We start from the raw sequence: 16836 nt of genomic DNA on the forward strand, positions 1-16836 counted from the left end.
AAAATAGCGGAAGCCTACATAAAAGAGGCTTTAGATTGGCAGACAATCAAGCCTGAAGATGGCGCTGCACTACAGTCCTTCGCCTTATTCCTCACAGGCTGCTCCAACACAATGACCGACATTAGTTACATGGAAGACTTGGACAACACAGCTAACATAAAGGCACTGGCTAATAAACTTCCATACAAACTCAAAGAAACATGGAGAAAGTTCGCCTGCGACCTGCAAGAACAAACGAAGAAAAGAGTGAAATTCCAGGACTTCGTCAACTTTGTTAATAAGCAAGTTAGGTATATATTACACCCGCTCTATGGAAACATAAAAGAAACTACCACAAGCACGAGAGACCCAGTCCGACAGAAACCAAAATCACAATATATAGAGACACTCAAACCGAAGAGAGTATTCACAACAACCATTGTTCCCACTGAAAACGAAGTTAAGACAGAAAACAAACAAACAACACCAAAAACACAAACTGTCTCAGTGAATGCAAACAGTAAGCCTTGTGTTTACTGCAAAGGAGAGCAACACAGCCTCACCGTCTGCAGAAAACTCAAGAGCAAGCCGCACAAAGAAAAGATTGACTTTTTGAGAAGTAAAGGTCTGTGTTTTGCATGTTTGAAACACGGTCACATGAGTAGCAGCTGCAAAGAGAAAGTTCAGTGTCAAGAATGCTCTCGACTCCATCCCACACTCCTGCACATGAACGCTAAAGACACGAGGGAAGAAACAACAAAAGAAAGTCATGAACAACAATCCGTATCAAGTGCTCTTGTACAAATGATGGAAACTTTTGGCGTCACAGGGGCCGGTAAGGAAAATTGTACTCTTTCAGTTCTTCCAGTGTGTGTCAAAGCACAAAAGGGAACCAAGGTAATGACAACATATGCATTCTTGGATCCAGGTAGCTCAGCTACTTTCGCCACAGAGTCACTGATAAACCAGCTTAGTATGAATGGACGCAATACAAGCATCTTGTTGCGAACAATGGGAAATGAATCTGTCGTGAACACTTGTATTGTGACTGGACTTGAAATCAGTAGCTTGGATGGTAACCAGTTTATCAGACTTCCAGAGGTGTTTTCACAGAAAAGCATCCCTATAACCAAAGATAACATCCCCTGCCAAGAGGATGTTGACAGTTGGCCTCACCTAAAAGAGGTGAAACTTCCCACTGTCCAAGCGGAGGTTGGCACTGCGTGAAAAGAGGTGTATTCGGCCTGGAATACTCCTGTATATTCCCGGATACTCCACAGATAATCAGCTGTATCCGGCAGTTTGCAGCTCTGTTACGCGGCATGGAATACTCCTGAATATGTACCGTGTTTTGGGGTCTGCCTAGAGCCCTTAGTTGCCATGGTGAATAATCCCTTGGGGGTGCTTGGAAGGGAACATTTGCACTTCACACCTTGGGCCACCAGGTATCCTGCAATTGGTCAAAAGTCTTTCTTTGGATTGGTGGAGCAATGTCTTGCCCCTCCTCTAAAACCCTTCCCCATTGGTCCATTGTGGGTCCCCAGAAATGAATTCATATGGTTTATATAATAATAATAATAATTATTATTATTATTATTGGTGGTGGTGTTGTTTTATGTTCATAGGTAGATTGTATAGATAGTCTGGCAAACAAAAATGAATTACACAAATTTTATTATAAATAAAGCAAATACAGTATAATATAAGACATATAAATTGACAATTATATATATATATATATATATATATATATATATATATATATATAATGTACAATATATAACAGAATAGAATACATTAGAACAGAATATACTGTAATATCATAGTATATAATACAAATGCTTTTGGGAGCATAAATGAAACTCTAAATGTTGAGCATTCTCAAGAACAACCCAGCTTCCGTGGTCTGTATTCTGTAGCACCCCACACAGTGCAGACAACTCTGTGCTAGGTGGGAGGACCCACGCTGGCCTTCCATCCAATATGGCGGCGTCCCCTTCAGAAATTGTATCTACTGATGCGGTCCTCCATATGGCAGCCTCCTCCTCAGTTTAAAGAACACTAGCTCTGGCCTTGAGCAGATGCAAAACAGTGAAAACAGAAATTAGATCACTGAAAATAGCAAATGGAGAAAAAGTCTAAGAACTACTAGGGAAATGATGTTTTGACTTACTCTTCTCCTCCTTTGCCTCGTTCGAGTGGCGATCCTGCCCCCCTCTTTGTTCTCTGGATTCACCCGGTAACTCTTTCGAATAGTCTCAATCGGTCTTTCAGGATGCTAGAGAGAAAAAAAGCGGAGAAGAAAGGAAGATTGATTAAAAGTTCGTTTAGAATTCCAAGCACTGCTATGAAACAATCGCGACGATATAGTCTACCAACAAAACACGCTGTCCTACCATGTCCGTGGATCATATCTGTGCGTGTTGTTTTCAGCATTATGCATTATCCGCACAGCTTCCTGTAGAAGCAAAATTAATACAAGAGTTAAATTCAACCACATTAAGGGATAAAGCAGATAAAGAAATGTGAACGTATCAGAATGCGTGGCAGTCAAAGACGAAAGCCAGAAGTCTACAGAAATAAACTTACCGAAACAGAGTTATTCCCCGCTCGTCTTCTTTTCTCGGGCAGACTCCTCTTGCGCCTCTTTGATGGGACTCCATCCTGTCCAACCGCCGAATAACATTCTCCATGAACGTTTACTGCTGTTCAGACATCTTCTTAAAAATGCATTTAACGGGGACACCAGTTGTTTGTTTTCGTTCAGACTCGGCGTTGGAAAAATGCGATATTCCCGGCGCACGAGTAGCCTCTCCACTCCGCTGTCCGTTCGAAAACTTAACTGTTCTTTTGCAAGCCATCTTCAAAATGCACACTATGGACATAATACGGAGTACAACTTCTGTAATCCTTCAGTGACTCGCCTCTCCTTACCTTACTACAGGTAACCCCTTCCCCAAAGCAAATTTCGCGCTGCAGTTGCACACAATGCTATTGGTTACTGTCACTCTACGCCATGCACGCACAGAAAACTGATTGGACAGGACTCAACCTTAGATTCTAAGTGGGTGGTTTGAAAACGGGGCGCGTCCTCGTACTGAGGAGAAACATTCCGAACAAACAAGCGAGAAATCAACAACAAAAACTCCTATGCCCTGTAAACTTTTTTTTTTTTTTTTAAAGTCCGGTATCCTTTGTCCCGCATCCCTCATACTGAGATAATGTCCCGCATTTTCGCTGGTCGTTTGATTTTTAACTGTCAGAAATAAAAAATATATGGATCCATTATTTTACCCGCCCGCACATGAGCATAGTTTCTAATCTATTTTAATAGCGCTATGCCAAAAGCAGTAAAAATGCAACATAGGCGAGTTTTTTTTAAAGCCTTGCTTTCACCAAATGGCTGAGAGGAGAGCGTTGAGGGCGGTCATCAAGAGTCTGTGGCGGCCGTCAATCAAACTGTGCAGCTGTGGGGCCGACGAATTTCTTTGCTACGACACAAAAACCAAACTTAGTAAAACTTTACAGATATGAAGATAAACGCTGTCAGCCGACATCATGGTCAAAAGAAAGGGAAAAGTTCTTTTATCTCTTCTGACCATGCTTCTCATCCAATAGAGATTTTGGCTTGATATAAAGATTTGCGTTGAAATTGATTTATTTTATGTAATATTTTATTTTGAGCCTTATTTATTCTTATAGTTGGATTTGGTCAGGGGTTTAACTTGAAAGACTTGAGTTGTATGATGCCTGCTGCTTTGCTTAAGTACAGTTGTCTTTGATGAGCCTGTAATGGCCAATGCATGTTGGATGTCTATCAATGCAAGTGTATACAAGTGTTTCTTATACAGTTAGACTGACATTATATCTAAGTTTTACATCATCTCTCAGCATTAGTAACATGTCCCATATTGTCCCACACAAACTTACTACTTGTCCCCCATTTGGTCTGTTTGCATCTGGTCACCCTGTACCTTTGACCCCAAGTAAAGGACAGTTGCATAACCATCAAATATGTAATTAATGAACCTCTCATTTAGACTTTTTTAAATTATGTTTTCAGTGTGTTTTTGTATGCTCCATTTGAAGTGTCCATTGTAATTTAGCTGCACGACAGAGCAATGACATTAAAGGCTACATGGGCCTACCACTGCTATATTATACACCATGCAACACCTAAGAAGTTTGTGTGGTTATCAAAATATCGGCTAAATATTACATATAGGCTAACTGATAGAAAGTTACAGTGAGGAAGGGGGGCAGGCTTCTATACCCAGTCCCACCTAGACCACTGACTGTTATTAGCATTTGAAAGGCCAAGCCATCAGCTAACGACTGTGGTCATGCGGATGCCTGAAAACTGCCGTCTAACAGCTGTATTCGGACATTTGCAGGAGTTTTCAGGTCCGCATGACAAAGTTCTGCGGGCATCCGAATACCGCCGGAAAACAGCAGGTTTAGCGGAAGTTTACTTTGTCCGGATATTTCCGAATACACCACTTTTCACGCAGTGTGGATTACTCATAGGAGCAAACGTTCCCAAGGCGATGGAGCCACTACAAGTGCTCAGCAGCGTGGACAATGGACCATACGCCGTGCGAACAGTATTAGGCTGGACGATAAACGGACCACTCAGAGGTGGAAGTAATATAATGGAGACGAACAAGATGACAGAAGTCACTGCAAATCGAATTTCAGTAGCCAAATTGGAAGAGCTCTGGCAATTGCAGTTCAAGCAGGACTTCCCTGATGCTGGACAAAATGAGGACATCGAAATGTCCAAGAATGATCACCAGTTTATTAACATGGTGTCCCAATCCTCAAAACTTGTGGATGGTCATTACAGTGTTTGTCTTCCCGTGAGGAACAAGTCATTGTATATGCCAAACAACAGATCAGTTGCTGAGCAACGTGCGCTGAATTTGCGGAAAAGATTCTCTAGAGATGTTAAGTTTTATAAGGAATATGTCACATTCATGGACGACCTCCTCAAAAAAGGCTATGCAGTGAAGCTCAACAATGCTGAATGCCAGGCAACTGAGGGGCGAACTTGGTATCTGCCTCACCATGGAGTCAGACATCCAGTCAAGCAAAAATTGCGTGTTGTCTTTGACTGCGGAGCAAGCTTCCAGGGAACATCTTTGAACCAGCAGCTCCTGCAAGGACCGGACCTAACAAGCTCGCTAATGGGGGTCCTCATGAGGTTCCGGCAAGAAACTGTGGCAGTTATGGCTGACGTGGAGGCCATGTTCCACCAGGTCAGAGTCAGCAATGAAGATACGGATCTTCTCAGGTTTCTCTGGTGGGATGATGGGAACTACAAGCAGGAGCTTGTTGAATACAAGATGTTAGTCCATATCTTCGGGGCAACATCATCGCCAAGTGTTGCAACCTTTGCGCTTCAGAAATGTGCAACAGATTTCGAGGAAGAATTCGGTCAAGAGGCTGCCAAAACAGTAAAAAGAAATTTTTATGTAGACGACTGTCTTAAGTCAACTACTGATGGAGACACAGCAATTGCTCTTTGTGCTGACTTGAGGAGCATGTTGGCGAAAGGTGGATTTCGACTAACAAAATGGTCAAGCAACAGCCGGAAGTTGCTCAACTCAATCCCCGAAGAGGATAGAGCACAAGGGTTTCAAGATCTGGACTTGGATGAAGACAACTTGCCGATGGAGAGAGCGTTGGGAATCCAGTGGTGTGCTGAATCAGATCAGTTCAAGTTTAAGATCAATCTCAAAGATCGACCACACACTAGGAGAGGCCTTCTTTCCATTGTCAGTTCCATCTTTGACCCATTGGGCTTTCTTGCCCCAGTAGTACTGCCTGCCAAAAGAATCCTTCAAGAATTGTGCCGGCAGAAGTATAGCTGGGACGAAGACCTGCCAGACGGTGTTGTTAGGAGCTGGAAAAGCTGGATCTCAAGTCTGCAGCAGCTTGAGAAATTTGGAGTTGACAGATGCATCAAGTCAAAGGAGTTTGGTGCTCCAGTCTTCGCACAGCTACATCACTTTGCCGATGCAAGCGAAGACGCTTATGGAACAACAAGCTACTTACTGCTGCGAAATGCAGTTGGTGAAGCACAATCCACCCTGATGATGGCAAAGGCAAGGGTCGCGCCCTTGAAGTCTCCAACCATACCGAGAATGGAACTGACTGCAGCCACAGTTGCAATCAAGATGGACAAGCTTCTGAGGAAAGAGCTTGAACTGGAACTTCACAATTCAATCTTTTGGACGGATAGCACGGCTGTGTTAAAGTATTTGAGCAGCGACAGCACAAGGTTCAAGACTTTCGTTGCTAATAGAATCTCAACAATTCTGGAGCACTCTCAGACTTCACAGTGGAGATATGTCCATAGCACTCTGAATCCTGCCGATCACGTCTCAAGAGGACAGACTGTTGAGGCATTCTTGAAATATGAAAGTTGGCTTTCAGGACCAGGTTTCTTGCTTTGTGCACAAGACCAGTGGCCCAAGAATCCAGATCCTGGAATGCTGGACATCGACGATCCGGAAGTCAAAAGAGTAACTCAAGTGCATTTCATTCAGGGGCAAGAGCCCAAAAATGCAATGGACAAGTTGATGACCCACTACTCATCTTGGACAAAGCTAAAACGTGCAGTTGCCTGGTTTCTGAAATTGAAGGACTTGCTTAAGGAACTGAAAGCAAAGAGAAAGGAACGAAACACATTGAATGAAGAAAGCAGAATGAATCAGTTCAAGAAAACTTTCAAAGGAACACACCTAACCTGTGAAGATTTGACCAAAGCAGAAACAGAAATTGTGAAGTACTGTCAAAAACAAAGATTCATAAAGGACTTGGTAATGCTAAAGGAACATCAAAGAGTTAAGAAAAGTAGTTCACTCTACAAACTGAATCCAGTACTCCAAGACGGAGTCATGAGAGTTGGAGGAAGGTTGAGCCGAACAGCTATGCCCGATGATTCCAAGCAACAGGCCATCTTGCCTAAAGATTCGCACATCACAAGGCTCGTTCTGGGTCACATTCATGACGTCACAGCTCACGCCGGAAGGAATCACATGTTGGCTCAAGTGCGTCAAAGATTCTGGATCCCTGGAGCAAATGGAGCCATTAGAAGATTCTTGTCCAAGTGCGTCACCTGTAAAAAATTACATGGAACTGCTGGCAAGCAGCTCATGGCAGATCTACCAAAATGCAGGGTCCTACCTGACGATCCTCCATTCACAAGAGTTGGCGTTGACTACTTCGGCCCATTCTTGGTGAAAAGAGGAAGAGGGCAAGTAAAGAGATATGGTGTCATCTTTACATGTCTTGCCATACGAGCCGTACATCTAGAAGTTGCATCCTCACTTGACACTGATGCGTGCCTCAACACTATCAGAAGATTCATTGCTAGAAGAGGACAAGTCAAAGAGATGTACTCAGATAATGGAACCAATTTCCGGTCGGCTGACAGTGAGTTGAAGAAATCAATCGAAGAATGGAACACCCACAAGATCACAAAATACCTGCAACAGAAAGGTGTCCAATGGCACTTCAATCCTCCGGCAGGTTCTCACCATGGAGGGAGCTGGGAGCGGCTCATCCGCTCAGTGAGGAAAATTCTGAACATCACAGTGAAGGAACAACCTTTGGATGAAGAAGGTCTCTATACCTTGCTCTGTGAAGCTGAGGCCGTCATAAACAGCAGACCCATTACGATGGTATCTTCAGACCTCAATGATTTAGAGGCCTTAACGCCCAACCATCTGTTGTTGCTTAAGGTCAAGCCCGATCTACCACCAGGATTATTCAACAAGGATGACCAGTACGCTAACCGCAGATGGAGGCAAGTCCAGTACCTCGCAGATGTCTTCTGGAAACGTTGGTGCAAAGAATACCTCGCACAGCTCCAAGAGCGTCAACGATGGTCCACACCTGGAAGAAACTTCCGTGTTGATGACGTGGTGCTGATTGTGGATGACACGTCACCCAGAAATTCATGGCCACTTGGAAGAATTGTGGAGACTTTTCCTGACAAGAAAGGCCTTGTTCGTCAGGTGAAAGTTAAGACCAAGACGAATGAGCTTTGTCACCCAGTGACGAAGCTATGTCTTCTTCAAGAATCTGAGGATAATTGATAAGCTGTTCGGAAGCCAAATCCTTGTTTGGGACGAGATGAAGATGGAGAAGATTTCTTTAAATACTTGAACTTTAACTAAGTAACATGGCATATAGGCTCCTTTAAGTTAAAGTTTTTTGGTAATTGTTTCAAGGACATTGATAACAATTAGGGGCCGGTGATGTAGGAGCCTAAATGCAGATTATGGACAAAATATGAATATTTGATTAATTGGCATACAATATTGGCATTATTTACAAACGGATTTATTTACATTATTTACATATATTTACAGTAGTCCAATAAGTTAATTGTTGATTTTTTGCACTTTAAAAGACATATGATTGATTAAGATGCACAAGATTTCGTTTGTCATATTTGGGGAATAGGCAATGGATCCCTTCATTGTGGTAATCACATGAGTCTTTAATTGCGGCTTGTTACTCTCGCGAGAGGGGAGGGAGTCAGGCAAGACAGAGTGGAGCCACACAGTTTTTTGACCTCGCTCGCTCTCTCTTTAATTTCTGTCTCTTTTTCTCATTAATAATGCTCTTTCGAATCTTGTCCATTGGTTTTCGATAAGTTTGCAATGAACAACGGTCTGTAAAATATTTTTGTGTCGAAGTAAACAGTTAAACTATACCAAGTGGTCCAGTGGATCAATTATTGGATGTGCACATGGACGGAGGGAGACGGTAGAGCGTCAAACTGAAGGCTACATTCATTGGAACTTACACACTTGACTGATAATATGAACACACATGTAAATATAACTTAAAAATATCAATCCATACAAAGATATCTTTCTCTCTCTCTCTCTTTATCTCTCTCTCTCTCTCTCTCTCTCTCTCTCTCTCTCTCTCTCTCTCTCTATATATATATATATATATATATATATATATGGTTATGTGGTGTACAATACATTGTAAAGGTTGAATTCCTCTGCTCTAGATGCAAATAACCTGACCACAGCCAGACAATGCTCAAAGCTATACGAGGTGTATTGGTCATTTTTTTTCCCCATGAAAGTCAGGTGCATTATAATTTTGCATATTTATGCTTGTTTTAAATCACTAAGGCTACTGCAATACTGAACTGCCGCATTAACTTTAGTGCAATGTGATATTGGCATTGGTGTATAGTGGATCATGACGTTGATTGATCTTTTTGTTACATATGGATGTTTAGCCCTTGTTTCTTATATGTAGTGCAGGACGTGCAGAGCCCATCAGAAAATGATAAGTGTACTCTTCCTTATCCAGTCTGCTCACCTGCAGGCTAGCACAAAAAACACTGTCATATCAGAGAAACTTTAAATGCGAATGTGTGGCTTTGTTTCTGAGATAAAGCAAGGCATCCTGTTTAAAATCTGAGTAGCCTACATACTGCTGTTTTATAACACAATACGCTTATGGGGAAAACAGGGTTGGGGCTAAACATTCAAAACCATTTCATAAACACAGCAGTCACAAACAAACAATCAAACCCACAAAGAAACAAAAAAACCTTGCAAAAATGCTAGCACAATTAAAAAAAACCCTTAAATTCCGAATAGTAAAGAAACATAATAGTAAATATAGAATTTTACCTTGAAGGGAGACATGAAGTTTGCTTGGTGGAGGCGGGTGTAGTGAAGGGCTGATGCTGCTGAGTTATGGAAAACATTGTAAGACACTGAACTTCTGTCTGATTATTTCTGCAGGCTGTCTGGATGTCAAATCACAAAGAAAGGCTGCTCTTCTTTGACCTCAGCTCTGAGATCAAACCCCAAACACCTGATAGAGCTGGATCTGCGCTACAATCACACAGGAAACTCAAAGGAGATGCTTTCAGCTCTGCTGGGGGATCCTTCATGTAAACTGGAGAAACTTGAGTAAGTCTCCCTTATATGATCAGCTGTTTCCAAGTTTTTAACTTTGAAAATATTGGAAAATTTAGTTTTCACCAAAAAGCTAATTTTTATCGCATTTTGCATTTTGTTAGAATTGATTGTAAGTGATGGCAACAACTGCATAGTTTCTGTGTTTTACAGCTGTATGCCCAGAAGAATTTGTGTGTGTGTGTGTGTGTGCGTGTGTGTGTGTGTGTTAGGGAGAGAGAGAGAGAGAGAGAGAGAGAGAAAGAGAGAGAGAGAGAGTATTGCTAGCTAGCTACCTAGCTAGATAGATGGATAGATAGATAGACATATATGTTTGACTTACAGGGTGACAGAATACATGATCACAGTAGGAGGTGATTGAATTTATTTTTTTTTTATTAATTTAATCTAAGCATGCCAAACCCCATGTTGCGTACTCCTTGCTCACAGCCTGTTTTGTCAGTATTTTGTATTTAATCTCTCACAACAACTTAGTCAGGAAGAGCCTCTGCACCTAGTGTTTCTGCCCTTGCAGCCAACCCTTCTGCTAACCCCTGTCTCTGCTAGCCACTACCACAGCACAATCATCATGACAAACTGCAAGTGTTCTGATGACTCCCACAAGGGAGCACCCACACAAAGCTAGGGACAGCCCATCTGAAAGATACCCCCAGGGGTGCCCGAGAGGAGGGGAGAATGAGCACCCCAGATCGACGGATTTCCTGGCACTGAATATGAGCAATGGATTGTCGACGAAGACAGCAACATGTTTTTTTCGCGGTAAGATCTGCTAGAACCTGAGAGGTCTGAAGATCCACCAGACCAAGATGGGCTGCACAAGGAGGAAGGAGAGTCGGTGCCCAGCACTGCATCCGGAGAGACGGAGGAGGGGCAGGGCCCGGATTCACCGCACAGTGTCGAGAACCCTCGAGCTCCACATGCTGCGCCTATCTGAACGTCGCCTGTTCTTGTGGCCTGCCGTACACAAGGAGACTGAGTGGCACCAGTTTGATGAGGATGTTGATGCTGCTCTTGAAGCATCATCAAGGGGGGAAGTGGATCAGCAACTCTGATTGTCACCTTGATTATCAGCATTGGCGCTGAGAGATTTGGCATTAAACAACCAAAAGCTAATAACAACTCACCTAAGCCAAATCGGCACAAGACCAAGTGCACCCAGCTCAGGAAAGAGCTGAAGACTCTAAAACACCAGTACAGGTAGGCAAGAGTGGAGGACAGATCAGCCCTCGCAGAGCTTCAGTACATCGTAAGACGGAAGCTCATCTCCTTCTGATGCGCTGAGTGGCGCAGGAGAAGGTGCACAGAGAGGGCTTGCAAGCGCACTGCCATTATAGAGAATCCCATTTGGATTCACTAAAGAGCTGCTTGGGCAGAAGTGGAGCGGGACACTTGCATGCCCGGAAGAAGACATCAACCAACATCTCAGCAATGCTTACAGCGACAGTAGGAGATAGGTTGACCTGGCCCACTGCAAAGAACTATTTACACCACCTGAACCCTCCCTCCTGTTTAACCTCAAGAAGCCCACCCTGGCAGAAGTCAGAAATACAGTCAGAGCTGTGTGGACTAGCTCAGTTCCAGGGCCAAGTGGAGTGCCATACAAAGTGTATAAGCACTGCCCGAGACTCCTGGAGAGACTGTGGAGGATCATCAGGGTAGTATGGCGGAGGGGGAAGGTAGCCAAGCAGTGGAGACATGCAGAAGGTGTCTGGATACCAAAGGAGGAGAACGTAAGTGACGTCATGCAGTTCCGCACCATCTCCCTCAGTGGAAGGCAAAGTCTCTTTCAAGATTCTTGCTAACTGCCTGACAGTGTACCTCCTCGGGAATTCCTACATTGACATCACATTGCAGAAGGGAGGAGTACCAGGTGTGCCAGGCTGTATAGAGCACACAGGAGTGGTTACCCAGTTGATCCTCGAGGCAAGGGAGAATAGAGGAGACCTGGCAGTCATTTGGCTGGATCTTGCCAATGCTTATGGATCCATTCCACATAAACGTGTGGCAACAGCGCTGACAAGATACCATGTTCCAGACAGGATCAAAGACCTCATACTGGAATACTACAATAGTTTCAGTTTGAGATTCACCTCTGGGACAACAACATCTGCATGGCATCGCCTGAAGAAAGGCATCATCACTGGTTGTACCATTTCAGCGTCCTTGTTTGTCTTGGCGATGAACATGCTGGTAAAGTCAGTGGAAGTGGAATGTAGGGCCCCCCTGTCCAGATCTGGCATGCGTCAACCTCTGATCAGAGCTGTCATGGACGACCTGTCACAGCATCATCAGTGCCATGATGCTGGTGGCCTCTCCAAGGGCTGGAAAGACTCGTCATATGGGCAAGAATGAGTTTTAAGCCAGCCAAATCCTGGTCCTTGATCCTCAGAAAATGAAGTGTGTCTGATATCACCGCTTTTCTTTGGGAGGAATCCAAAGTCCATCGATGTCTGAGAAGCCTGTGAAGAACCTGGGGAAGAGACACTGTTGCGCTCCAGTCAACTTGTATGGAGCAGAAAACGTGTCTATCAGCAGTAGATAAGTAAGGACATCCAGGGAAGTTCAAGGCATGGGTTTATCAGCGTCTTATCCTGCTAGGACTCCTCTGGCCACTGCTGATATATGAAGTTCCATTGTCCATCATGGAGGACTTTGAGCGAAACATCAGCCACTTCCTCCGCAGGTGGCCAGGCCTACCAAAGAGCCTAAGCAGCATTGCCCTGTTTGGGGACACTAACAAGCTGCAGCTTCCTTTCACCAGCCTGACAGAGGAATTTAAGGTCACCAGAGTTAGAGCGGTGTTACTTTATAGAGACTCGACCGACACCAGAGTCTCCCCTGCAGGTATCACAGCTAGAACTGGGAGGAAGTGGTGGGCAGAGGAGGCAGTCGAAGAGGCAGAAGTGAGGCTGAGACATGGCATCGTGGTAGGCTGTGGCAGCTGGACTAGCCAGGTTTGGTGGCTATACAAGAACTCGCTACGACAAAGCCAGGGGAGACAGAGACGTCAGCTGATCCAGGGAGAGATCCATGCAGAGGTGGAAGAGGAATGCTGGAGCAGGACAGAGACCATACGCAAGCAGGGAGCTTGGACTAATTGGGACCGTGCAACTGCTTGTAAGATCACCTGGGCAGAACTTTGGAAGTCAGACCCAGTCAGACTCAAGTTTCTGATGTCCTTCCAAGCCCATCCAACCTGCACTGCTGGGGCTTGGAAGGTTTGTGATTGGCAGCTGAAGATGGACCTAGGGAAGCAGCTGAAGTTCCCGGAACATGCTGCGAGGAGGACACTCAGGCCAGATTTGATCTTAACATCTGACGGTTCTAAGCAAGTGGTCATGTTGGAACTCACTGTCCCCAGGGAAGACTGGATAGAGGAGGCCCACAAGCATAAGAATGCCAAATACCTCGAACTGGTAGAGGAATATAAAAGGCATGGGTGGAAGGTCCGCTGCGAGCCCATTGAGGTGGGCTGCAGGGGCTCTGCAGGTCAGTCTCTACATAGGCCACTCAGTCTCCTTGACATTAGAGGGTTACAGGAAAGAAGAGCCACCAACAACAACATCGAAGCTGCAGAAAAAGTGTCGAGGTGGCTGTGGATCAAGAGGGGTGATCCATGGTGTAGCACACTACTTGGACACAATCTGGGGACTGATGGACACTCACCTGGACGGCCAGGCTGGGTCGCCCAGGTAAGGGCGTGTGATGATCTAAGACCTGAAACACCTTATGTCCCTGGGTTCACCACTGATGATGTGCCCAAATCGCACCACCTGGTGTTTCAAGAAACTAGTAGTCCCACTATGGTAACTACATATATGTTCTGTTTACATCCATGATGGTAGTGCACCGGAGTGACAGAGATGAGGGTGTGCTTATATTTAGCTATTTAGTGTGATGTTGTTTCTGTCTGGCATGAGACCTTTGAGGTGTTCGAATAATTTAGAGTAGCACTGTATGTTTGTCTTATATTAATGAAATGTCTAAAAACAGGTTACATTCGCTGAATGTTATTTTAGCCATTGATTCCTGTATGTTTTGTGTCTGTTTGCTGTGTTATTGATATGTTTTTGTAGTGGTATCTGCCCCCGTTTCTGGTTTTATATGTGACTTTTTAATCTTATTTTGCCATCCATCCTGACCAGCACTCCCTGGCAGAAGAGATGTTGTATGTCAATGAGACCTTCCTGGCTAAATAAAGGATAAGCAAACAAACAAACAAACAAACAAATAAATTAACCAAAATGGTGTATTTAACAATTGTTTTCATGTTTGACTTAATCACTGTTATTCAGTTTATGTGTAATTATTTCTCCACAGACTAGACCATGATGGGGAGTGGGAGGATACGTGGGACAGAGAGATGTAAGTGTGATATAAGTGTGATATGAGTGTGATATAAGAGTAATATAAGTGTGATATGAGTGTGATATGGGTGTGATATGAGTGTGATATGAGTGTGATATAAGTGTGATATGAGTGTGATATAAGTGTGATATGAGTGTGATATAAGAGTAATATAAGTGTGATATAAGAGTAATATAAGTGTGATATAAGAGTAATATAAGTGTGATATGAGTGTGATATAAGTGTGATATGGGTGTGATATGAGTGTGATATGGATGTGATATGAGTGTGATATGAGTGTGATATGAGTGTGATATGAGTGTAATATAAGTGTGATATGAGTGTGATATGGGTGTGATATGAGTGTGATATAAGTGTGATATGAGTGTGATATAAGTGTGATATGAGTGTGATATAAGAGTAATATAAGTGTGATATTAGTGTGATATGAGTGTGATATAAGTGTGATATGAGTGTGATATAAGTGTGATATGAGTGTGATATGAGTGTGATATGGGTGTGATATGAGTGTGATATAAGTGTGATATGAGTGTGATATAAGTGTAATATAAGTGTGATATAAGAGTAATATAAGTGTGATATGAGTGTGATATGGGTGTGATATGAATGTGATATGAGTGTGATATGAGTGTGATATGGGTGTGTTATGAGTGTGATATGAGTGTGATATGAGTGTGATATGAGTTTGATATAAGAGTAATATAAGTGTGATATAAGAGTAATATAAGTGTGATATGAGTGTGATATAAGTGTGATATGGGTGTGATATGACTGTGATATGAGTGTGATATGAGTGTGATATAAGTGTGATATGAGTGTGATATAAGTGTGATATGAGTGTGATATAAGTGTAATATAAGTGTGATATAACAGTAATATAAGTGTGATATGAGTGTGATATGGGTGTGATATGAGTGTGATATGAGTGTGATATAAGTGTGATATGAGTGTGATATGGGTGTGATATGAGTGTGATATGAGTGTGATATGAGTGTGATATAAGTGTGATATGGGTGTGATATGAGTGTGATATGAGTGTGATATGAGTGTGATATGAGTGTGATATAAGTGTGATATGAGTGTGATATTAGTGTGATATGAGTGTGATATGAGTGTGATATAAGTGTGAATTTCCGTCTTCTCTACAGATGATCTGTCAGCTCACGCTGGACCACAACACAGCACCCAGATTCCTCTTTCCCTCTGATCAGCCAAGTGATATACAGTGACATTTCATTGTCACATGTAAAAGCCATGACATTCAAGCATTTTATCAACTATTTTTTTTTTAAATATGGGAAAATTATTGTGGCAAACACAAAGACTGAAACAGTACTGTTACTCAAAGATGGAACACTACACTGCCGCTTGCTGGCAGCTTACTGTAAGTGCATCCTCTCAGGGCACAATCTTTGCATTCCATCAAGTTATGCACTTTGTGACAACTTACAAAGAAACACAGATGAAAGCAGAATTTCCTTTTGAAAAAAAGGGGGAAAAAAGGCAGTTGGCTCTTAAACCAAGGTGACTTGCTTCTGTTTTCAACCCAATATAATTATTATTATGATTTTTTTTAACCACCGAGCTTTAAATTACAAGCAGGTTTTTCAGTTAATGGTGCTATAGATGCAAAAGGGAACACTTGAACACTACATTAACACTTGAACAAGCTTTTTTTCTTACCGTTTCATTGTGTATACGTGACAACTGCAACCCAATCAAACTGAATAGAGATCACTGACCTATACCACTTTGTTTTTGTTTTTGTTTTTGTTTCTGGGTCCCCCCCCCCCCCCCCCCCCCCCCCCCCCCCCCCCGAACAATTTCATGTGAGTGTTGTGCTTGATCATCTATTTCCTGCGTGTGTGGATGTGCTGTATGCATGTGTATGCTGTGGATGTTCACTCTCTCTCTCTCTCTCTCTATCTCTCTCTCTCTCACTCTCTGTGTATGCGTGAGTGTGTATGTGCTATGTGTATGTGTTGAGTGTGTGTGTGGGTGTGTGTGTGTGTAGGTGTTGTGTATGTGTATGTGCTATGGGTCCTGCAGTCTTTTCAACATTTAACTGATATTTCTCAGTGTTCATGTTGCTCTATATTTCAAAATATTATGACATTAAATACAATAAAAAACTAATCTTCTAATATGGGGGGTTTATTGTTGTTGTTGTTATTGTTGTTATTGTTTTAATATATCCTCTTTTCTCCAATGTTGCTTGTTAGTAAAACAAAGAGTCTAGAATGTAAGTTACTTTTTGGTTTTACTCATGTGATTGAGTCTAATTCCAAAGTCAACCTCAAAGTCAACCTCACTAGATGTTAATATTAGTTGACAAAATCATTTTAGTTAACAGAACTCACTCAGATTAGACGGCTCCCCCTACTGACCTCTGTTGCGCACATTCATTTAATGTGTTATGTAAAGTACGCACTGCTAAACATAGTGCTCTGGCCAGACTCATGACGGTTATAATCTGTAAAGCAGATCAGTTGGCACACACAAGGAGAACAGGGCAGTAGCAGAC

At 42.9% G+C, this 16836-nt stretch overlaps 1 protein-coding gene across 1 annotated transcript in view; it reads left to right on the forward strand.

Moving 5' to 3' along the window:
* Positions 1-15464, forward strand: part of LOC115806343 (NACHT, LRR and PYD domains-containing protein 12-like) — a 51385-nt gene extending 35921 nt beyond the window's left edge. The window contains exons 13-15 of the mRNA XM_030767018.1: positions 9768-9938; positions 14265-14309; positions 15461-15464. Coding sequence (XP_030622878.1) covers positions 9768-9938; positions 14265-14309; positions 15461-15464 — 220 coding nt within the window. The remainder of the gene's footprint in view (positions 1-9767; positions 9939-14264; positions 14310-15460) is intronic.
* The last annotated feature ends 1372 nt before the right edge of the window (positions 15465-16836 follow it).

This window comes from Chanos chanos, chromosome 3, assembly GCF_902362185.1.
Source record: "Chanos chanos chromosome 3, fChaCha1.1, whole genome shotgun sequence".
In the NCBI taxonomy this organism is placed as follows: Eukaryota; Metazoa; Chordata; class Actinopteri; order Gonorynchiformes; family Chanidae; genus Chanos; species Chanos chanos.